The sequence below is a fragment of the Hemitrygon akajei genome, chromosome 5 (genome assembly GCF_048418815.1).
Source record: "Hemitrygon akajei chromosome 5, sHemAka1.3, whole genome shotgun sequence".
NCBI lineage: Eukaryota > Metazoa > Chordata > Chondrichthyes > Myliobatiformes > Dasyatidae > Hemitrygon > Hemitrygon akajei.
In genome coordinates this window covers 84,875,313-84,900,998 of record NC_133128.1, presented here as the reverse complement: position 1 = coordinate 84,900,998, position 25,686 = coordinate 84,875,313, and the positions used below count along the sequence as shown (strand labels likewise).

Below are 25,686 nucleotides of genomic sequence, written 5' to 3'. Positions count from 1 at the left end.
AGAGAGGGAAAGATGCTCTTAGTGGTGGGGTCCTGTTGAAGGTGGCGTAAGTTGCAGAGGATAATATGCTGGATCCGGAGGCTGGTGGGGTAGTAGGTGAGGACAAGGGGAACACGGTCCCTGTTGCGGTGACGGGAGGATGGGGTGAGGGCTGAAGTGTGGGAAATGGAGGAGATGCGGGTAAGGGCATCGTTGATGCCCTTGGTACTTACTTGGTGCCCCACCTGGTACTTATCCCTGTAAGTGCAAGTGCTACACCTGTCCCTACACCTCCTCTCTTACCACCATTCAGGGCTCCAAACAGTCCTTCCAGGTGAGGCAACACTTCACTTGTGAGTCTGTTGGGGTAATCTATTGCATCCGGTGTTGTCTCCTCTACATCAACGAGACCAGACGCAGATTGGGGGATCGCTTCGTCGAGCACCTCCGCTCCATCCACAACAACAGACAGGATCTCCTGGTTGCCACCCACTTCAACTCTGCTTTACATTCCCATTTGGATATGTCCATCCATGGCCTCCTCTACTGCCTTGATGAGGCCAACACCTCATTTACCGTCTGGGTAGTCTCCAGCCCCTTGGTATGAACATCGAATTCTCCAACTTCCAGTAATTCCCTCCCTCTCCCTTCCCCCATACCATTTCACTCTGTCTCCTCTTCTAGTTGCCTATCACCTCTTTCATGACTCTGCCTTCTTCTATTACCCATAGTGCTTTCCCCTTAGATTCCTTCTTCACCTCTCCTGCCTATCCCCTCCCTGTTTCCCCTCCTCCACCCCTTGATCTTTCCTCTGATTGGTTTTCCACCCTCCCTCCACCTTCTTTATGGGGTCCCTGCCCCCTCCTCCTTCAGTCCTGAAGAAGGGTCTCGGCCCGAAACGTTGACTGCTCCTTTCAACGGGTGCTGCCCGACCTGCTGAGTTCATCCAGCTTGTTTGTATGTGTTGATTTGACCACCACAGCATCTGCAGCATACTTTGTGTTTAAAAGACAAACACAATCTGCCAAAACTAACAACACACAAATAATTGTACTTCTCATCAAAACTGAGTACACCATTTAAACAATACAGTCAAGGTTCAAAAAGTTTGTGAACCTCTGGGTTAATGCCTTCTATAAAAGCTATATGGAGTCAGGTATTCCAGTCAATGAGATGAGATTGGAGATGCGGGTTGTGGAGGTGCCTTGCCCTGTAGGAAAAGACACACAAAGTCAGGTCGTTGAGCAGGAAACCGGCATATGAGGCATCGTTTTACAGGTGGGACAGAATGGAGTAGAAGGCGGAGGATGTGGCATAATCAGTAAGCAGCAGCAGGAAAGGTTACATTGTAGCTGGAAGGTGGGATTTTATGCAATCCTTACCAGCCTGTCAAAGCACTTCATGATTGTTGATGTCTTTGCCACTGGGTGGTAAACATTTAGGCCAGTTACCATTGCTGTCTTGGACACTGGAATGATGGTGGCTGCCTTGAAGCCAACAGGGATAGTAGACTCTTGCAAATAGAAATTAAAGATGTCCCTTAAAGAGCTCTGTTAGCTGGGCTGCACGGTCCCTCAGCAGTGACTAAGTATGTTGGGAAAAGTTGCCTGACCAATATGTTAGAGTTCTTCAAGGAAGTAACAAGCAGGGTGGACAAAGGAGAGGCAGTGGATGTCTTTTCTTTGGATTTTCAGAAGGTATTTGTGAGGTGCCATGCATGAGGCTGTTTAACAAGATAAAGTCTTACAGCATTACAGGAAAGTTACTGGCATGGATGGCGGAATGGCTGACAGGTAGGAGGCAGCGAGTGGAAATAAAAAGGACCTTTTCTGGTTGACTGCTGGTGACTAGTGGTGTTCCTCAGGGGTCAGTCTTAGGACTGCTACTTTTCACATTGTTTGTCAATTAATTGAATAATGGAATTGATGGCTTTGTGACAAAGTTACAATGATGATACGAAGATAGATGGAGGGGTAAATAGTACTGGGGAAGCAATGAGATTCCACAGGACTTAGACATATTGGAAGAATGGGTAAAAACCTGGCAGATGGAATACTGTGTTGGGAAATGTATGATAATGCATTTTGGTAGAAGGAACAATAGTGCAAAGTATTATCTAAATGTGGAGAAGGTTCAAACATCAGAGGTGCAGAGGGACATAGGAGTCCTTGTGCAAGACTCCCAGAAGGTTAATTTACAGGTTGAGTCTATGGTAAAGACGACAAATGCAATGTTGGTATTTATTTCAAGGGGAGTAGGATATAAAAGCAAGAAGATAATGCTAAGCCTTTATAAGACAGTAGAGAAGCCACGCATGGAGTATTGTCAACAGTTTTGGGCCCCATATCTCAGAAGGGATGTATTGTCATTGGAGAGGGTCCGAAGGAGGTTCACAAGGGTGGTTCTGGGAATGAAGGAGTTAATGTATGAAGAGCGTTTGGCAGCTTTGGGGCTGTACTCACTGGAATTTAGAAGAATGCGGGGGGAGGGATCTCATTGAAACCTACCAAATGTTGAAAGTACTAGATAGGGTGGATGTGGTGTTTCTTATGGTGGGGGTATCCAGAACTAGAAGGCACAGCCTCAGAATTGAGGGGCAACTCTTTAAAACCGAGGCATGGAGGAATATTTTTAGCCAGAGAGTAGTAAATCGGTGGAGTGCTCTGCCACAGACTGGTGGAGGCCAAGTCCATGCATATATTTAAGGCAGAAGTTGATAGTTTTCTTATTGGTCAGGGCATCAAAGGATATGAGGTGTATGGGGTTGAGTGGGATCCTAGATCAGCCATGATGAAATGGTGGAGCAAACTCGATGGGCTTAATTCTGCTCCTGTGTCTTAATGGTCTGTGTTGTCCAGCCCTGCAGCCTTGCGTGGGTTTACACTGGTAGGATCCTTGTCACCTTGGCTGCGACCAGACATGTTGCCTGTTCCTCAGGGGAGAGAGGCTTTCCTCAGTCACATCATTCATTGCATGAAATTGTGTATAGAATGGATTCAGCCTATCAGGAAGGGAGACGTTGCTGTGCCTTCCTATGAAATAAGTAGTGCAAAAAGAGAGCATAACAAGAAAAAAATAGTGGGGTAGTGTACATGGGTTTATTGACCTACAGAAATCTTGATAATGATGGGAGGAAGTGGTTTCTAAAATGTTGAGTGTGTCTCTCTTCAGGCTCTTATACCACCTCCTTGATAGTAGCAATGAGAAGAGGGCATGTCCTGGGTGTTGTGGTTTCCTGCTGATGGATGTCACCTTTTTTGAGACATCACCTTTTGAAGATGTCCTTGATATCAGGGAGGCTAGTGCTCATGATGGAGCTGGCTGAATTTACAATTTTCTGCAGTTTTTTTCCAATCCTGTGATCCTCTGCAGTGGCCCCTCCATTCCAGGTGGTGATATAACCAGTTAGAATGCTCTTTGCTGTACATCTGTAGAAATTTGTGAGTGTCTTATGCAACATACCAAGTCTCTTCAAACTCCTAATGAAATATAGCTTTTGTGATGGCTTCTGGTTTGCCTTGGCAATGTAGTATTTAATCATGGTAACTTTGTCAGTGCATTTTCCTATGTAACCAGTTACCATTCCTGCATATTCATCAATCTTGATGTGATGATTCTAGGTAACCACTCTCTCAACATGCTCCAATCCTTGCTTTCAAACAGGCTTGCAGCACTGAGGTGGCATCTTCTGCCTAGGTCTTGATCTCCCTGTCAACTAAATTGATTTATTTAACCTGTGGTTTGTATGTAGGGATTTAACAAAATGAATATATGGTCTGAGTGTTGGGAGGGGAGTGGGTGGGGTTTAGTTTTGCAGGCACCACAAACGTTGGTATAGACCAATCTGATATGTTCTCTCCTCTGGTTGAAAAGTTGACATACTGATAGAACTACAGCAGGATTGTTTTTGAGTTCCTATGATTGAAGTCACTAGTAACAATGGAGAAAACATCAGGCTGAGTGTTTTTGAGGTCACAGGTGGCACCATAGAGCTCCTGCAGCCCTTACCTAGCACTAGCACAGGGGTGTGGGGAATGTAAACAGCAACATTCAGAATAGTAGTGAACTCCGTCTATAAAGTAGAAAGGCCTGCGCTTCACCATTTAAAAACTCTGTCTGTGGTGCAAAAGGAGAACAAAAGTTGAAAAGATAGGAAAGGTTTAGAGGGATATAGGCCAAATGTGGACAAATGGACTAAGATTAAGTGGACATCTTGGTAAGCATGGGTTGGTTGGGCTAAAGGGCCCATTTCCAGGCTGCTAAGTGGCCTGATGCTCTTTGCTTGATAAAGATTACAACAAATTTCACCATGAGAGATGCCAGGAAACTGATTTTTCATCAACTTTCTACCTCCTTGATTAAAGAAATTGCATTTATGATTTTCCAGTCCTCTGGGACCTTTCCAGAAGTTGGGGAATTTTGGAAGAGTACATCAATACATCCATGCTTCTGCCATCACTCTTGTTTTGAACTTGGGTGTAGAACAATACAAGTACCGGTATATCCCTCTTTAACTGAGGAGACCAAGGCTATACAGTATGCATTATTCCAGGTAGCAAAATTTCCTACTTCTTCAGTCAAACTCAATCTAGTACCTTCAATCCAGCGATATTGGCCATTTAAAATTCTGCCTACATTCCTCCCTAGTTGCCACTGGAGTTTCTGTAATCATTGGGATACTTTTACTGTGAAGGCAGGTAAAAAGTTCAAATTCTCTGTAATTTCTTTTATCCCCTTTACAGATTCTTAGTCTCATTCACCAAGACTTCAACAATTACCTAACTCAGCTAGTTAATTTTGGCACATATAAAAAAATGTAAAAATATCTTTATCTTATGTCTGCACATGGGGCTAATGTTTTTTCAAGTTTACACTAACCTGCTTTCTCCTTTTGTTAGTTACTTTTTGGTCATTTAAGCTTCCTAATGATCTGATTAATTTTGAACAATATTAACTGAATCAAATTTCCTTGGGGGCAGAAAGGAATATTAGAAATCTGGGGTGAAAACAATGTTGGTGAAAGATAGAATTGATTTTCAGAGAAAAGGGTCAAATCTTTGATCAGAGAAGAGGGTCAAATCAGATTTCCGATTTAATTTTACAAAAGATCAGCTAAATATTTTAGCATCTTGTAAACTGACTTTAAAAATATAATTTTACTGAAAAGATGCATTTGTGGAGGCAGAAGGATAGTCAACTTTTCTGGTTAAGGTCCTGCAACAGGGCAATATGTAATTTGGTTTGGTTTTTGCTTTCAATTATAGTATCTGCAGTCTCTAGTGAAAAGTTATTGATTTGAAATCGTAACTTTTTCCATAGATACTGTATGATGTGCTGAGTATTTCTAGTATTTTCTGTTCTTATTTCAGATTTCTAGCATCCATTGTATTTTACGCTAGTCTATTTTTAAAAAATTGGAATGAAATTAAAAATAAATATCTACTAGGATTAGAAAGCACCTGATGTAGTCTACTTGAATTTTAGTAAGACTTTTAATTATCTTTAACTATCAACACGATCAGCAAAACAAAATCCCTTGTGATTTTTAACTTGGCCAGGATATTCAAACAGAGTTGCAGTTGTTGGGTATATTTGTGACTGGAAGGCTAGTTCTAGCGGAGCAGGGATCAGAACTTGCTTCTAACTTTTTAATGGTATAGTGTCAAGGATTTAGACTTTAGTTTGGGAGGCATGATTATGATGTTTACAGACTCTACACTCTCTGAAGTTTTTTTTAAAAAGGCAGTACTTAATAGTGAAGAGGAAAACTAGATTGCCAGAAATTATAAGTGGATTAATGAGTGTAATAAAAATGTAGAATTCAAATTCAGTTGGAGGACATTTGAGATTATGTAGGAAGACTAAACCAAGGAGGAAACGCATGGTAAGGGAATGCACAATAAATGGTAGGCCAATGAGAATCGTAAAAGACTCAGGAAATGCAGACTTAAAAGTTCTTGAAAGTAGATGCACAAGTATTTAAAGTCATAGGATGTATTTTGTTCTCAATTGACATTTTTGCTTGGATAAAATGATAGAAATACAGTTCTAGATTTGTTGCTAGTGTGGAATTAAATCGGAAAATGAGTATGAAGAGAACATAAAAACAGCGAGAGGGTATAAGTGATTGGGCAAGCAGTTAGGAAATATCCCATTGTGGATGGGTAGATGAGATAGATGGGTATGCCTTCAGGACATGAGGAAAATAAAATTCAAAGTAAATTTTAAAGTAAATTTAATTATCAAAATACAGCTTGTTTATGTTCCTCGAGATTCAATAACTTGCAGGCATTAACAGGGGAAAAAATAAATACAAAGAATTTAAAGAAAATCAAAGACTGAAAATGGTATTGTGCAAAAGAAGACGAACTGGGCAATTAAAAATAATACTGAGAAGGAGTTGTAAAGTTCCTAAAAGTGAATCTATAGATTGTAGAATCAGTTCAGAGTAGTGCTGAATGAAATTATCCAAGCTTGTTCAGAAGCCTGGTGGTGTGGGACCTAAGGCTTCTGTACCGCTTACTCAATGGTCGTGGCGAAAAGAAGGCATAGCCTCAATGATGGAGGCCTTTATTGATGATACTGCTGCTTTCATATTGCTGCACACCATGTAAATCTATGTACATGTGGGGTAGGAAGGCCTTCACTAGTGATGGACTGGGCTGTATCCACCACTTTATTTAGCCTTTTCTGTTTCTGTGCATGGTGTTTCCACACCAGGCTGTACTACAACTAGTTAAGATAGTCTGCACTACGCATCTTTAGATTTTTGTCAAAGTTTTAGCTGACATGCCATATCTATACAAACTTCTAAGAAAGTAGAGGCGATGTCATGCCTTTTTTGTGATGACATTACGTGTTGGTGTAAGGACAGATCCTCTGATATGTTGACACCAAAGAATTTAAAGCTTCTGACCCTCTCCACCTCTGTACCTCTAATGAGAATTGGCTCATGGACCTCTACCTTCTTTCTCTTGTAGTTTTTTGGTTTTGCAGACGTTGAGTGAGAGGCTGTTGTTTTGGTACCACTCAACTGGATTTTCAATTCCTCTCCTAAACAGAAGGACAATTCATCACCATCTTTGATTTGACCAACAACAGTGGTGTCGTCAGTAAACTTATAATATAGCAGTGGAGGAATAAGTATGCAGGAATCAACAACATCACCAATTTTATTTGTAAACTTGCTAATCACTTTTGTATTCACATCCAAGTCATGCACAAGGCCCCTTACTGATAAAAGTGGTACACTACTGGTCACAGGTTTCCAATCACAAAAGCATCACCCTCTGTATCCTAATACCAAGCAAGTTTGGATACAGTTTGCCAACTTTCTTGGATCCCATGGGCTTTGTGTTGGGACCTTTTCAAAGGCCTTACTTAAATCCATGTACCAGGTGTCCCCCGCTTTACGAATGTTCGCTTTACGCCACTTCGCTTTTACAAAAGACCTACCTGTTTTTGCATTACAATGAGGATTTTCACTTTTATGAAAATTTTTCCCATATAAACTAATGGTTCGCTTTACGCCATTTCAGCTTAAGAAAGGTTACATAGGAACGCTCTACCTTTGTAAGGGGGGGGGGGGAGACACCTGTATAGGAGCCATGTATCTAGTTTTTTGCCTGTATTGTATTTTGTGGTACGTTTATTTTGGTAATCTGTCACGTTGGTCGACGCGTGGTAGAAGCAAACAAGTATAGTTATGTATTCATGCTCTGTTGTAGTTAGTTTAGTCTAGTGAAGGGAGGTGAGCCATACTAAATCGCCACATTAGTGATGAACTAAATTACTAATTTAGTTTTGTTGCTTTTTTTTAATGCTATAAATCATTCTTCTTTGCTGAATTTGTAATTAAGGATCAAACTTCTTTATTTGGAAGCATGTCATACAATGTCGGTTACCCTGGCTTTGTCTCTCAGTGGTTTTGGTTTGTTTTCAAGTAACTGCTACACCATGTTTTGTAACTCCAAAATATTAAACTAATTGGAAGGGGGACAAAAAGGAGCCTGGAAATAACTCGTGTACGTTTGTTTTTATCTTAAGTGATGTGGTGGTGTGATAACATTTGCCATCTACGTACATTTATAGATAATCTACAATGCATTATGTAACAAAAAATAGTAAAACAATATATTTACAATATTACTTAAATATTGCTGAAATATTAAATACACGATCCTCCCTGCTTAGCTATGAAATCCAATGTGTGTGTGTGTGTGTGTGTGTGTGTGTGTGGTGACCTGCAAAGCACCACAGATCCTGACAGAACCATTTTTATTGGCTACTGGGACCACTGTCATTGCCCATGCAATCTAGCTCACAAGATACTTTATCATGGATTGTAGAAAGAACCGGATGGACTTTGCTGATTAACTTGGACATGGCATTTTTATTCAACGCTATTTTACCCTTAATATGTTTGAGTTTTCCAGTGCCATCCTTGAACACTTCTGTATCTTTCTTAATTCTCATCAAGTTGACGCTATTACGGGGGATGTGGCATGCAAATGGTGGATGGATTTCCAGTCATTGTTGTTGTCTCAGTGAATCACGTCCCCACAATGCTGGCCTTCCTGTTTTTTATCACATACAAGCCCAGTGTACCTTGTTGATTGTTGTACTTCATTGTTACGAATGTTATTCCCACAGGAGTTATCTTTTCTCTAGTATATGTTTTTAGTTGGATATCCGCAGGCTTCAATTCAGTATCTTTGAAATGATGCTTGAGCTCATTATGTGAAATGTCTGAAACAGCTGAGCCAGTGTGCAGTTCCATTTTAATTATCTTGCCATTCACTTCTGGTGTAAGCCATATTGCTTGTCTACTGTTAGTTTTCACATTGTAAATCTCAAGGCTACTCAGTCCTGTGTCATTCTTATCATAATCAGATATTTCATCAACAGTATGTAAATTATTGAAACTGCAGCTTGGCTCTTTATCTTTCTCTTCCCTATGCAGTTAATTTATTTTTGTCTGCCAGACATGCTGTTTGTATTTGTTCTACTTTGTTGCATTTTCTGCAAGTTTCACCTTTAAAACTGCATTGGTCTGTCAAAACAGTAACACGATTTGTTTGGACAGGCCCTGCTACAACAGTAACACACATTTGGCTAGACACACTAGTGTTTAGACACCACAAATTTGTTCACACTCACCTTCATTCTTGACTGCAACTCAATTATATCCCTGTCTGCTGTTTTCATTGATACAGCTATTTTATTTGCTTTTTTATATATAACTTGTGCTTCAGTTAGAGCCATTTTGAATGCTTTGTTGTAAGACTCCACAAACAAAACCATTCTCTCAGTGCATCATTAAGCCCATTACTGAACTGACAGTGCTTAGGCAACTTCTTTAGTTCACTCACGTATGCTGAAATGGACTTCCTTTCCTTTAGATTCTGTTTATGAAACCTAAAGTGTTCTGTAATCAACAATGGTTTTGGATCTAAGTGGAAGGAGGTACAAGACCCTGAAGGCACACACTCAACTATTCAGAATCAGGTTTAATATCACCAGCATATGTTGTGAAATTTGTTAACTTCACAGCATCAGTACAATGGAATACATGATAAATAAATATACAAAATAAATGAATTACAGTAAATATGTATGTATAATATATGGATATACATACATATTCACACAGCTTCTTCCCCTCTGCTATCTTATTTCTGAATGATCATTGAACTGATGTACACTAACTACCTCATTACTTTTTTTATTTTTCAGTCCTTATTTAATTTAAATATATAAATAAAATTTAGTAATGCACAATTTTTTATTTTGTTATTATGTATTGTACTGCTGCTGCAAAGACAAATTTCTCTGCACATGCCAATGATATTAAATCTGATTCTGATGTTCCTGTATTACTTTCATGATATCAGCAAAGCTAATTTTGGCAGATTTGCTTGGAGTAGTTAAACTTCTTAAAAAAAAAATTGTATAAACCATAGGCGAGGTTGTAGCGTCCAGAAGCTTGGCAGCTTCAAGGAAACCGCATTAACAGATGCGGCATCGGTCATCTCCGGTCCAAAAACCGTCGGGGTCACCAGTTGTAGCGGTGTGCTACACACAGCGCTAAAATAACGACATGGAGTCGGTAAACTGCAGCCAAAGACTAAGTTTATTTCAACTCCACAGTCTTGCTTTAAAGCCTGTCTCTCCCACCAGATACCTTGAGAGGCCCTACTGAAACCCCCTCAGGCTTTCTTCCTTTGTCCCTGCACTCTGGCTAATTGTCAGCCGGTTCGAGTGTGCTAGTAATTGGGTCGCCACAATACCTTTAAATCCAATGCACTCAGCAAAACTGGCACTTGCTTCTCATTGGCTATTTCATTGGGTTTAAAATACTGCTCAATCCATTCAGTATACATATTCCAGTTGTCTATTGTGTTACCAAATGTGTCAATCTTTCTTATGTACGGTAGTCAGCCATTTAGGCTCTTTTTAAATAATTATTATTAGCCTTTACTCACTGTTTATGAACCTATGAGTTCTTCCATTTTCTGACTTTTTAAAAAAAAACTCAATCGTCTTTTACGAAGAAGATGTGCTGGTCTGAAGAAAAAAATGTGCTACATTTTTTAAAGTGCTGCAAGTGCTACTCAATTGTTGCTACGCTTTGTAAAACTTAAAACATTTCACTGTGCTGAATAGGTAGGTTATCATTTTGGATTCTTTTTAAAAGTAGCTTGTTGCCACTGTTATGTTTTGTAACTTTAAAGCATTAAACCAAAAGAAAGGAAAAGATGGGAGCCCAGAGATTAGTCATATACATTTGTTTTTACTTTTAGTAAGGTGCGTACGTATGACGTAGTGATTGATGACCTATGCCATTTATGTACTTTTACAGATAATCCGCAATTCACTATGTAAACAACAAACAATGCTTAACTAAACTGTATATTTAGAATAACTCAAATATTGCTGAAACACTAAGTACACAATACACATCATCCACACAGTCCTGCTCAACATTTTAAATTACTAGTTCTTCCTGTGATCTAGTGGGTTTCTTCCCACATTCCAAAAAAATTAGCTGCTTGTTTGGCTAATTTACTGTATCCAATTAGCCTTGGTATAGATGGTAGGAGCAAGAATCAGTGAGGTGTTACTAGATATGTGTGAAAGAAAAGTTTACAGGGAAATGGTGAGAGAACAGCCTCTTATATTTAAAGGAAAATGAAAAAGAAATAAGAACCTAGAGGTTTTGGTGAGCCCAAATTCAGAATGCCATGTGCAATTTAGATTTTATTACCTTAGCAGGGATGTATTTGCCTTGTAATTCATACAATGCTGATTTGTGTGATCCCTAGAATGAAAGTTTGTTTTGTGAAAACAGTTGTGAAGACTGTATCTATACCTCTGGAAGTTTGAAGTACTGAAAAGTATTGATAGGTTAAATGCTGAACCTGTTTCCTCTCTGTGGAATATCTAGAGCAAGGGAAAAAGTCTTTTAGACTGGAATCAGGAGAAATTTCTTTGCAAAGAGAATAATAGGTTGAATTATAAATAGGAGAGATCCAGGTGGGTTTGGACAGAAATTATTGGGATCATCTGATATTTATTTATTAAGATAAAATCAGACCTAAATAATAGTATCTGGGTGACTTAAGGAGTTTGTTAAATCTACAGTAAAATTGTGAAATAAGAATATGAAAAGTCAAATTATACATTACATCCAGCACACTACAGACATAGCTAATTCACTTCTGATATTGCACTTTCAGCTTTTAATCACCTTACAAATATGTTTGTCTGCTACTCTTCTGTATAGTGTAATGAACATTGTGCAATCTAACAGCAGATGCTACTACCATTTGTTGATTTGGTTGTTATGGTGATGTAATATAGTCATATGCAGCAGGAAGCTGTTTATACGTGAACAGATTTGATCGGAAGCGAGGCTTGAGGTAGATATTGATGAACGCAGTGATAATTGATTTCACCGTAAGCATCCTGACTTGGCATATAATATAAAGGTATAACTGTGGTACTGATGAAGGAAATTAGATGCAGTTTACTAAATGATTTTAGATTGGGATTTTCCAATTGTGGTACATAAGCAAGATGCCCTAATGTCAGCTGTTTAGTGTATGGAGCAGATTGAAGCATCCTGTGAACTGCTTATTGAATCGTCCAGTAACCTGAATGACTGTTTAACGCCAGTTGAATGACAAAGATGCAGGCAACAGTAAGTGAGGCTTATCAAAACTCATCACAGTAGAAATTTAATTCTGAATTGAAGTCACAGAGCAGTGTTTTGCTGTGAATATTTTATCACATGTTGGTGTCTGTTAATATTTTGCCCACAGTGCTGTTGGTGAACTTAGTGATATGAACAGATATGGAAATGTTTATTTTTAATTGTTCTACATATAAATGTTCTAATTGACATTTCCTGTGAACTTGTTCCAAATGCCGTAATGTTTCGTTCTGCAAAATTCTATCATTTCTAAGTAGTTCTCTTGAACTCTATTTCAGTTAGTGCTGCCAGTCACCATTCTTTTAAGTAAGCTAACCTTTTAAAAGCCTGTACTTCAGAAGTGACTGCTTTATTCTCATTTAATATTCAGTAAACCAGACATAATTATATTTTTAATGATATACTCTTTCACATTTTTTTGGTTGTGTTTAATAGTGCTGTATTTTTGGATAAACAATTTATGGGAAATTATTTAAAGCGATTTATCTTTTGTATATTGACCATAATTCAGCCTGGCATAAAGCATTTTTGAACTACAATTTTATAGACAGATAAATTTAATCAAAGTAGAAATAAAAGTAAAAACTTCTAGAAAATTTGTGGATTTGTATGTTTCTACCAACTTCTGTCTTTTCTAAATATTAAAGTAGGACATGGAAAGCATTTTTTTTTGTAAATGCTGTGCAGAAAATTAGTGTTTGATATATTGCTGGTGTTCAAATAAATAGTGTACAGGGCCTGTAAATCAGAGGAGGTCTGGGAATTGCACAATGGGTCATTAGGCATTGAGCTTGGAGAAAGTAGATTATTTTGGAAGAATAGAATAGTTAAATTACATGGAAGAGGCATCGATGACCAAATTATTTGGTGAATTTGGTTGAGGAATTGAGGATGATGGTCATAAGCAGAAGGGTGGCAGACCCAAAGGAGAACAAGCTAGATCTCCCACCTGCACAGATGGTAGTGTTGTAAAGACTAAATTGAATTGAGTCCATGAGATTAACAGATTGCTTAGGTCGGCCAAGGTGAGTTGGGCAGGGTTTGCAAGCTCAAGAGGGGAAAGGACTAGAGTTTCAAACTCGGGAAAGATTTTGATACTGCATAGAGGTTGTTGGGATTTTGGCAGAAATAATGTGATAGATAATGGGCCTGAAGATGAGTAAGCTGCGACCAACGCGTGGTTGGCCACGTTTAAATTGTTTTGCTGCTGCTGTACCAGTTGGCTAAGTGCCCAAGTACAGATGTATTTTCAATCTGATTTCTTCTGCCAGCACTCAAAACGTCTGTCATACAAGCAGTGCTGCCATTGTATGCATTTTGACACAAAAATTGCAACATTAGCACAAGTATACTTTGAGACCAGAAGTGTCAGATTGAATTTGCAGTGTGGCACTATTTGATCTGGAAGCATGTTAACTGTATTTTGGAGAGAAATAATTTCAGATATGTTGCACTGGAAAATTTTGAGTCAGCTATGAATTTTGAATTTTGAGGCAGCTATGATCCCATAGTCATTATGATGTGAATGTTCTGTAGGCTCTTAAAATCAATTAAAATTGATGAAAATTTTACTAAATATTCATTTTATGACAAGTACAGATGTTGTTTGTGCCAAATAGTATTCTAAAGCCTGGGACTGGTTACCACTTAATTGTTTCTCAAAGGGTGTCCATTAAGTGTGGTGGTACCCAAACTGTTTGTATTAGATCTGCAAATCCAAAATACATTTAAACAACAGTAGAGTAAAAGTTCAGCTATTAAGCCATCTTCCTGAAAATTCACTTCATCATAATTTGGCCATCTTATGAAAAAGGTGACAATGTGATAGGGAGAGGGCAGAAACATAATATCATTATTTTGCTCTGATATTTACTTGGAGGTAAAACATATAGACCTTGCATTGGAAGAGGAGATGAATAATGTGATGTATGCTTAAAATGGGAAAAAGAAGTAAATGAACAAAAGAGCCATGATTGCACCCATGTATTAACAGCATCTGGGGAAAGTGCATTTAATTAATAAATCATTAGGAAAAGCTGTCATACAGAAGTCTGGCGCGTATCTACCATGATATCTAAATCTATGAAGGGGCAGAACATGTACAGGGAATTAGGGTAACTAACTGCACATTACTAAAAGGAAAATTGAATCCATTTCAAGTTTCTAATGAAGTGCTGTACTTTATCCTAATGCCCAGTCTTTGCTGCAGGCATGGTGACTCATAGAATGATGTTGAATGGATCTGATTTACATTTTCAACGTTTTTGCTTTTAAAAGACTGTGCATTAAAATCTATATTTAATATTTCTGAATGATCTGAAGCAAAAATCTTCCTGGTTAATGTAACTTTAAAACATTTCCAGTATTTGCATACTTGACTTCTATTTATTGTTGTTCTTTCCCACCGTGATAATTTGGAATTGAAATTTCAAAGGTTTCCTCCCTCCCTTGTTTCTGTCTTTGTGGACACTAAAAGAACTACCGTAGATTCCGGACTACAGAGCGCACCTGATTAAAAGCCGCTGGCTCTAATTTTAGAAATAAAATCAATTTTTTAATTGTAAAGGCCGCATCGGATTTTAGGCCGCACCGGATTTTCGGCCGCAGGTGTCCCACGTTGTAATATGAGATATTTACACAGAAAGATATTACACGTGAGGATTTTTTTAACTTTTAATTAAATCCATATGGTAACAAAAACAAATACATATTGCAAATGCTTTTTTTCGAACCGTGCCCGTACGCGGCTACTTTTAAATATACGTTGCGTATACTTCTTTACTGAACAACATTCCAATATCTCCTAACGACTGGTAAAAAAATATATATATTGCAGCCTACCAGGAAAAGTTATTGATCACCTTTAACTTAAAAGCAGATTTCGCTCAGATCCAAAGCCGCTCGCGTAATGCGCTCCCCCCCTCCTTTCCGTTTATCGCAAACCGGCATTTTCCCACAAGACACCGCGAAACCGGGTGTGACGTCATAGCATCCCGCGATGTAGTACAGAAAACAAATATAGTTTAAACTAAGTAGGCAGCACAATGCTTCAAGTGTTTTCCATGTTGATGAGGGTGAGTACAAATGACTGATTTACAATAATTTAATTGTGAAAGTGCGCTTGATTTATCGTACAATTTCATTGGACCTCTGTGAACTACTCATCAATTTTATTGGTCTACTGTTATGAGGCAAAATGTTTACGAGGCGGCATGAAAAAAATCATGCATTAGCCGCTTCGGATTATTGGCCGCAAAGTTCAAAGCTGTTCAAAATGTGGGAAAAAAGTAGCGGCTTAAAATCCGGAATCTACGGTAATTATTTAGGAAGCATCAATTTTCATTCTAATGTTTTCAATCAAGAAGAGTAAATGCAGATAAAAACACAAAATGCTGGCGGAACTCAGCAGGCCAGACAGCCTCTATGGGAGGAGGTAGTGACGACGTTTTGGGCCGAACCCCACCCTTCATCAGGAGTAAATGTAGATACATTTTTGACATTACATGATTATGTAAGAATTTAAGGTAACTGTTTTTTAAAAATACAATGAGAATTATTTCTTAAGTTTTGCTGAATTGTTTGTGTGATATTCAGATCCATTGTACACAAATAAAGAAAAGCGACACAAAGTTGGAGATTAAAGTTTACTTTCACAGGAGAAAATATGAACAATATGTGCAAATTGTATTGAGAGAAATAAGGTAGAAGAACATTAAATAGAATAGTCCATATGTATTCGACAAACACAAGGGAAAAGAGGGATTGATGGAACAAGGAAAAGAGGCAGCAAACAGATAACTGGATTAGGTGGTATGGGAATTTTAAACAAAGTGGAGTGATAAGACAATTTATAAAAACAGTTGAAGTTTGAGAAGCAAGTAAGTGGTGTTGTTTCTAATCATTGGGAAATACAGTATTTTAAGATGTGATTAGATAATTTGTTAAATAATTCTACAATAAAATAAAACAAAGTAAATAATCCAATATTGTTTTAGATTCAAGATTGTTTTATGTCCAGTACACAAGTTTAAAGGAAAACTAAATACAGTGGATTCCAGTTAATCAGGACAGCCATTTATTTGGGACAACTCTTAAAGAGCAAAACCTAAATCAAGAAAATAGCCAGGATTTGTTTCATTTATTTGGTTCAATATACAGCATAATTAGGGCAGGAGACTGTTGCTAAACAGATGCTAACTAGTATCAGTTGCATGCACTTGCATGGCTGTTAGACACTATACCATGTTTAGAGTGATCAGTTTTTAAATAGTGTCAGTTGCTTGTGTTTGTGTTGTAAAAGCATTGATTTTTGTCACTGATAGTTGGTGAGAAATATGCAGTAAGAAGATTGTTCACTGTAGTTTTAAACATTCAGGCTTGGAGATGCCTGAAACAGCAGTGAGTTAAAATGAAACAATTTCACTACTTCACTAAGCTAAGAATTAACGAAGATATCAACAACCACCTTGAATGCTACAATGAAAGTGAAGATTTGGAGGATACAGTCATCTAAAGCATTACATGAAGGCAGTCCATTACCTGCATTAGGTTTCTGTGCTGATTTTGCTCATTTACAATCAATCAAAAGAACACGGCAGATGAGTTTCTATGATAACTATCAGTTTTATCGTATTATAGAGGTATTGGTAGTATTCTAGTTTGTTCTGTATTTCATTTAAGTACATAAATTGTTACTCAGTTCATTGATGGTTTGTCTTTTTTATATCTTTAACTATTTCCATGAAACCTCAGCTAATTGGGACAACAGCTTAATTGGAACGAAGTGTACTGGTCCTGATGTGTCCCAATTAACTAGGATCCACTGTAATTGTAACTCCAGATCATATGCAGCACAGAAACACAGGAGTGTCTGTGCATGAGGTGACTCTGACAGAAAATGATTAAAGTGAGGTGTGTGGATTGCGTGGGTTAGTGGAAAGAGGTGTTGATCAGCCTTATTGCTTGGAGAAAGTAACTGTTTTTGAGTCTGATGGTCCTGGCATGGATGCTATGTAGCCTCCTCTCTGATGGGAGTGCGACAAACAGTCCATGAGCAGGGTGGATGGGACCCTTAGTAATTTTACTGGCTCTTTTCCACCACCTTTCTGAATGGCCTTGATGGCAAGGTAGGCTGGCACTGGAGATGCATTGAGCAGTTTAGACTACCTGTTGTAGAGCCTTCCTGTTTGCTACAGTACAGTTTCTGTACCATGAAGCAACATACTAGGGTACTCTGTACTATACATCTATAGAAGGATGTGAGTATGGATAGTCCAGCTCTCTAAGCCAGTATTTAAAGTAATATTTATTATAATAAGCCATTATTTGTTTCGTGAAGCATAGGAGAATGAGGGAAGATCTTCATAAAGGTATACAAAATTATGAGGGATATAATAGGGTAAATACATGTAAGCAGTTTCTCCTGATGTTGGGTGAGACTAGAACTAGAGGTCATGGGTTTAAGGTGAAATGTGAAATATTTCTACAAATTGGTTTAAATTTATTACAATTAGTAAACAAAAAGGAATTGATTGCATAATTACTCACCACCTTTAAGTCAGTATTTAGTAGATGCACTTTGGCAGCAATTACAGCCTTGAGTCTGTGTGAATAGGGTTCTATGAGCTTTGCACATCTGGACACTGCAATTTCGCCCATTCTTCTTTACAAAACTGCTTGAGCTCTGTCAGATTGCTTTAATCAGACCATAGAACCACCTTCTAGCTGACTTCATAATCTTCCACATGCCTTCTGGCAAATTCCATGTGAGTTTTTTTTCAGTAATGGCTCTCTCTTCAGCACTTTCCCATAAAGCTGTGATTGGTGAAGTACTCGAGCAACAGTTGTTGTTTGTGTAGTCTTTTCCATCTCAGCCACTGAAGCTTGTAACTCCCCTGAGCTGTCATAAGTCTCCTGGTGGCCTTCCTCACTAGTTCTTTTCTTGCATGGTCACTCAGTTTTTGGGAACTGCCTGCTCTAAGGGATATTCAGTGACTTGTAAATTTTCTTGTATCTATCTCCTGACTTGTGCTTGTCTATAACCTTTTCGCAGAGTTGCAAGGGAGTGTTCTTTTGTCGTCTTGGTGTAGTTTTTTCCAGGATACTGACTCACCAGCAGTTGGACTTTCCAGATCCAGGTGTATTTTTACTGCAATCAATTGAAACACATTGTGCACAGGTCTCCAACAGCAGATCTCCATTTAATTAATTATGTGACTTCTAAAAGCAATTGGCTGCACCAGTGATGGTGTATCATATTAAAGGGGTTGAATACTTATGCTGTCAATTATTTTGTGTTTTATATTTGTAATTAATTTAGATCACTTTGTAGAGATCTGTTTTAACTTTAACATGAAAGAGTCATTACAGTCACTGTTGTGTCTTCTTTGTATTGTTATGTTGGGCCCAGGATAGATCCTCAGAGATGTTGACACCCAGGAACTTGAAATTTCTCACTCTTTCCATTTCTAATCCCTCTACAAGGACTGATGTGTGTTCCCTCATCTTAACCTTTCTGAAGTCCACAGTCAGTTCTTTGGTCTTACTGATGTTGAATGCAAGGTTGTTGCTGTGACACCACTCAACTAGCTGATATATCTTGCTCTTACACGCTTTCTTGTCCCATCTGAAATTCTGCCAAGAATAGTTGTGTTGTCAGCAGATTTATAGATGATGTTTGAGTTGTGCCTAGCCACACAGTCATGGGTGTAGAGAGAGTAGTGAGCTGAGTATACATCCTTGAGGTGCATCAGTGCTGCTTGTCAGCGAAGTGGAGATGTTATTTCCAATCCGCACAGACTGTGGTCTTCCAGTGAAGTTAAGTCGTGTATTTAATATATGAGTGATGTAAATATATTGTTTGATTAAGCATTTTTTTTTGTTTAAATAATTCATCATGGTTATAAGTACAAAGTATATGAATTGCATATATCATGATGCTACCACATCTCGCTTAAAGAAAAAACACAGAATTAGACTCTCATTCCAGGCTCCATCATTTTCTTGCAATTATTTTAATGTTTTGAAGTTACAAAACAATGTTGCTGATCAGGTGTTTTTAAAATGAATCCGAGACAGCTGCTGACCTGTTGAGGCTCAGTGAGATGTTCAGGTTAAAAGAAAAGCACGGTGAAGAAAGGTCCAATAAAAAAACAAGCACAGCTCATGCAGAGGCAGTTGAGTTAAATAAAAAAGGCAGAAAACGGAACAATTTGGGGTTCACAATGAGTACTGGATGATAATCATTAAAAAAAAATTAGTCAGAAATGACTGGCTACATGACAAAGACAGACATGTTTGATTGCTCCACATGTAACTGTCTTATGTATACTGAGTTAATTGAACAGTATTTGAAGCAAATGAAATAACCACAGGTAAATGAGTACCACTTTTGTTGAGTCTGTTGGGTTTAAAAACAGTTTGCTTCAAAGTTTAACTGCTCCAACCAAACCAGCCGAAATGAGCTTTGCTGATAGCATAAAAGTAATGCAGGAACATTTAGAATCAAAAACATTGTTGATTGCAGAATGCTTTAGGTTTCATAAGCAGAATCAAAAGGAAGAGGAATCCATTTCAGCGTGTGTGACTTCAGCTACTGTACATGAAGGTGGAGGGAATAAAGTATTATGATTGTGGATTAAGTGCCATTCAAACAGACTGCTTTGTTCGGGATATTGTTAAGCCTCTTGAATGCTGTTAATTGGATACAAGTGGAGCATATTCCATGAATTCCATACCTTTGCTTTGTAGATGGTGATAAGGCTTTGGAATGTTAGGCGATGGGTCACCGACAACAGCATTTCTGGCAACTGATCTGCTATCAAAGCCACATTGTTTATGTGCTTGTAGTTGAGTTTCTAGTAAGTAAATCCTAGAATGATGATGATGATAGGGCCAGTGAATATCAGGCTTAAGTGGTTAGACATTCTCTTGGAAATGATTGTTGTCTGAGCCATTTGCAGCATTCACGTTAATTGATATATTGGGTCTTTCCATGAATTTTGTTTTGGTGTTGTTCCACATTCAACCTCATTACTGCCTTACTGTGACAATATACTTGTGCCTTCTTTTATTTATACTTTTATTAGTGTGCAAAGACACCAATGTTTACTCTAGGTTTTGAGTCTCGCTCATCATAATAATTTGATTTACTGTTCTTGGATCAAACGTGAATGTTGTACTTTCCTACATTGAGCACCATTTACCATAATGTTGCCCATTTATTTGTCTATCCAGTTTCTATACACACAGCTTACTGTTGTCTTCTATGGTAATGCTTTCAGTTTTGGAAATGCGTTTGTACTCCTCTGTTATGTGAGGGGGGTGGTGAATGTGCTGATTGCTTGTGAATATTAGTTGTTACATCCCAGTGATCAGTAAGTTTTCCTTTTATTCCAATCTTCTGTCGCCATCACACATCCAATTTTTGATCACAAGATAATCTCCATTTCAATTTTTGTGTGCAGAATTGTATCGTTCCTTAAATTTAGACAACATCTCAATACTTTTCTTGTTATCACATTAGAAACTCCCTTATAAAAGTTCATCTGTAGTAGTCAGATGTCGTATAATGTATCCACTGCAAGTGTATACTGACTTTTATGGCTAATGAATATATCATTTATTAAAATTCTTATATAATAAGAGTAATATTTAAAATACTTGGTAGCAGATTTAACATGCTAGAAAAATACTATATTTTCAAAAATAAGCTTTATTCCTAATTTTAAAAAAAACAGAAGAATAAACACAGCAGGCTCCCCAACACCAGAAATCAGCTTACTAGGCTTCCAGACACAGGATTGTGGAGCTGCATTTAAAAGACCAGTTTCCCTCACCAAATTCCCTTGTTCATCACATTACAGTGGCATACAAAAATTTGGACACCCCTGGTCAAAATTTCTGTTACTGTGAATAGTTAAGTGAGTAGAAGATGAACTGATCTCCAAAAGTCATAAAATTAAAGATGAAACATTCTTTTCAACATTTTAAGCAAGATTCGTGTATTATTTTTTTGTACAATTTTAGAGTGGAAAAAAAGGAAAGGAGCACCGTGCAAAAGTTTGGGCACCTCAAGAGATTTGAGTTCTCAGATAACTTTTACCAAGGTCTCAGACCTTAATTAGCTTGCTAGGGCTATGGCTTGTTCACAGCCATCGTTAGGATAGGCCAGGTGATGCAAATTTCAAAGCTTTATACCCTTACTTCTCAAACCTTGTCCCAACTATCAACAGCCGCGGGCTCCTCTAAGTTGCTGCCTAGCACTCTGAAAATTAAAATAAATGATGCGCTTAAAGCAGAAGAAGGCTATAAGAAGATAGCATAACGGCGTTTTCAGGTAGCCGTTTCCTCAATTCGTAATGTAATTAAGGAATGGCAGTTAACAGGAACGATGGAGGTCAAGTTGAGGTCTGGAAGACCAAGTAAACTTTCCAAGAGAACTGCTCATAGGATTGCTAGAAAGGCAAATCAAAATCCCTGTTTGACTGCAAAAGACCTTCAGGAAGATTTAGCAGACTCTGGAGTGGTGGTGCACTGTTCTACTGTGTAGTGACACCTGCACAAATATGACCTTTATGGAAGAGTCATCAGAAGAAAACCTTTCCTGCATCCTCACCACAAAATTCAGCCTCAGAAGTTTGCAAAAGAACATCTAAACAAGCCTGATGCAGTTTGGAAACAAGTTCTGTGGACTGATGAAGTTAAAATAGAATTTTTTGGGTGCAATGAACAAAGGTATGTTTGGAGAAAAAAGGGTGCAGAATTTCATGAAAAGAACAGTTCTCCAATTGTTAAGCACGGGGGTGGATCGATCATGCTTTGGGCTTGTGTTGCAGCCATTTCACTGGTGGAAGGAAGAATGAATTCAATTAAAAACCAGCAGATTCTGGAAGCAAACATCGCATCGTCTGTAAAAAAAAGACTGAAGATGAAAAGAGCCTGGCTTCTACAACAGGGTAATGATCATAAACACACCTCAAAATCCACAATGGACTACCTCAAGAGGTGCAAGCTGAAGGTTTTGCCATGGCCCTCAGTCCCCCAACCTAAACATCATCGAAAATCTGTGAATAGACCTCAAAAGAGCAGTGCATGCAAGATGGCCCAAGAATCTCACAGAACTAGAAGCCTTTTGCAAGGAAGAATGGGTGAAAATCCTCCAAACAAGAATTGAAAGACGTTGGCTACAAAAAGCAATTACAAGCTGTGATTCTTGACAAAGGGGGTGTTACTGACCATGCAAGGTGCCCAAACTTTTGCTTCGGGCCCTTTTCCTTTTTTGTTACTTTGAAACTGTAAAAGATGGAAATAAAAATGTAATCTTGCTTAAAATATTTTAAAAATGTGTCATTTTAACTTTATGCCTTTTGGAAATCAGGTCATCTTTTACTCGCTTAGCTATTCACAGTAACAGAAATTTTAACCAGGGGTGCCCAAACTTTTGCATGTCACCGTACTATTTGCAGTCCACTGAAACTGTATTCTGTACTGCATAAACTTCCCTTAATTTCTCCTGTTTTCTCTGTACTTATGTTAATTACTTTAATCTCATTATCATAATTAAATTATGGCTCTCCACTTTTTTGTTGCATGTATTGTGTCTTCAACAGTGAAGACCGTGATGAAATACTTGCTTAAAGCCTTTTTCTTAGGCAACATCCACATTAGACTGGATAATTTTGAAAACGCTGGTTTTGTGTAAAAACAATAGGCGTCCACACCAAGCGTTTTTGAAAATATCTCCGTCCACATTAAAACTGGTATTTGGGCGAATCTCCTCCTACTGGGCGTGCACAGGGCACATTTATAGAAAACAAGCGACATGTTTGGTGTCGAATCTTGCTGTGAAAGTGCGTGTTTGTGCAGTTACAGACTAGAAAAACTTAAAAGGAAATTGCCAAATGACGGACAGCTGTTTGCTGTCGCGCAGGAGGACTTAAAACTAAAAAAAGCAAATACTGGAGTGTATGGAGACAACTGACAAGGAGTTCACGGACAATATGACCCGGCTGACGACGAACATTGAGAAACTAACTCTGTTGCATTAATAAAGCACCTTGTTAAATGTGTAAAATATGTCTGCATCAGTGTTATCTTGTATTTCCATACAAAGTTACATTAGGCTGTTACACATCTATTGTCAGAGAAGTACTTGCATAAATAGGTAAACCACCTTCATACAAGCAAGGACAGAAAACAGGCAAAGTGAGTATACTTATTTATTCAGTAAGTTATGGGTCAAAGTATTTGGTGAGTACATTTCTAACTCTTCTGTCTTCAGTCTCGTTGCTGTCTGTTCTGAAATTGTTAGGTTGCGTGGGGGGTTGCGTTCAAGAAAACAATGAAATGCCGCCATCTGTTCCAGCACGTCATGACAGCGTTTTTAGAAATCTCCGGTTACCCCGCCCACACTAATCTGCCCAATCGCGGTTTTCAAGTTTACACACTCTGGAAGGCGTTTTAGAAAAGCTCCGTTTTCGGGGGAGGAAAACACCATTCAGTGTGGACGGGCGGTCAAAATGAAGAGAAAAAGCTTCGGTTATGGATTTATCCGGTCTAGTGTGGACGTAGCCTTACTCCCCATTATAATTTCTCCTGCAGCTCCCTCTAAGGGATTAATGATTACTTTGGTGCTTTTTTATTGCAAAATGTATTCCCAAAAATGATAATATATTACTTGATATTTTTCTGTATGAATGTTTTGGCCATCCTTGACTAGTTCCTAAAGTACTTTAAATCCTCTGATTTATTATAGTTCTTGGTGTAACTTAAAGTCATTCCTAATCAATTTCCATCCATAATCTCCTGTAGGCTGGATAGATCATGTTGTTTTTCAACTGACTCTGTATTTATTGAGAATTAAGTGTTTTCTTTTGTTTACTTTTTTTTAATCTACTGGCTAACTTATTATCATATTTCTTAATTTACTTGAACCAGCTGGTTTCTCACAGCAACTCATTCAGCTTTTTAATTATTAACTTCTGTTTTCTGCCTTTATGTCATTCTCAAAAAGTAGAATAGCCTATTATATTTTGATCACTTTCCTGCTAGAAGATCCCATACTCTGAAATTACCGATCACATCTCATTACACTAGAGCTCTTCATTTTTTTTTTAATAAGGACTGTATTCGTCCAGTTTCTGTCTGCATCATGACTCTTTTAAAGATAAGACTTTCCATACCTGGTGTCTTTGAGGTGTTTTCCCTTCCATGTTTCACAGGGCTTCATAACTGCATCTCCTCTATTTTCCACACCTCAATCCTCCCTCACCCTTCTCCCAATCAGAATAAATATAGGTTCTCCGTGCTCTAACTTTCCACCCCACTGACATCCACATTTAGTAATTTCTTCCAGCTTCAATACTGTTTTTTAATCTACTGTTACTTCCTACCACCACTGAAACTGATTCAGAATTATCTGTATTTGTAGTATTAGTTCATCTACCTGTTATAAAACCAGCATGCATTCAGATGAAGTGCCTTTTATAGCAATACTTAGTTGCAATACACAATTCCCTGCCATTTCAAAGGCCTCAAAGGTACAAACAATATCAGAGAAATGTATACAATATACATCTTGAAATTCTTTTTCTTCACAACCATCCACGAAAGCAGAGGAGTTAGAATTACATCTAATTCTAACCCTGTATGCCTTCTTTCTCACTTGCTTTTACGATCTCCATTTAAATGCATTTTAATCACTCCAAAGGTGGCAAATTTGATTTTCTTACCAATTTATGGGCAAAGTTATTTTTTAATGAATTTGTTATTGATATATTGGTGACATCCCTATAGCAAATGCTTATAGCTATGCTCTTCATAAATGAAAATATATTATCTGAAACTGCTCTTTCAAAATCCCTTCATGATTTTAAAGATATGTAAGAAGTCAATGCTTTTCTAAGAGACACAATTTCTCTGACCTTTCTTGCTATAAACATCTTGCATATAAATATAGAATACAAATGCAAAGAAATTAAACTTTTATGAAACACGAGTAAATCTTTGGCTGGAGTGTGTTCACAGCTGTTTGGAAAAGCTTCATAATAGATGTTATCACGTGGTAGCAGTGAGGAGAGTAAATTTTGTGGAAAAGTTTGTTTTGTTGAGAGCAAAGGAGAAATCTTGAATGATTAGCAATGGTTTTGCTAAATTATAAAGCCACTGATCCAGTAATGTAGGATATAGATGAGAAGGTATAGATTAGTTATTGAAACATGAAGATCATTTATATAGATCAGGTTATGATTTGGAATATTTTACTGGAAACGTGAACAGATGCAGATCATATTCAAAAGATATTGGATGCATGTTGGAAAGGAATACACTCACAGTAGAATGGGTCAAGAGCAGCAATATAGGGTTCATAGGATTAAAAGACTAGTCTAGACACGGGCCCATACAGCACCATCGTCTATGTTTGTTGTTCTGCAAATAAAATGTTATGCTTTATCTTGTAAATTATTATCTGTATGTAGTGTAATCAAGAGTAC

The 25,686-nt window shown here is 37.9% G+C and overlaps 1 protein-coding gene across 6 annotated transcripts in view; it reads left to right on the top strand.

Annotated features, from left to right (window-relative positions):
- fndc3a (fibronectin type III domain containing 3A) overlaps nt 1-25,686 on the top strand; it is a 244,020-nt gene that overhangs the window by 57,499 nt on the left and 160,835 nt on the right. The window contains exon 1 of one of the 6 annotated variants that reach the window (XM_073045941.1): nt 11,905-12,181. The exons of 4 other annotated variants lie outside the window; for them this stretch is intronic. Coding sequence is in view for 1 of the 2 variants with exons in the window: in XM_073045942.1 (XP_072902043.1) it covers nt 12,161-12,181 (21 nt within the window). In the remaining variant the exon portion in view is untranslated. Of the gene's footprint in view, nt 1-11,904; nt 12,182-25,686 lie in introns of those variants that run through there. One more of the 6 variants, XM_073045942.1, reaches the window with a different exon arrangement.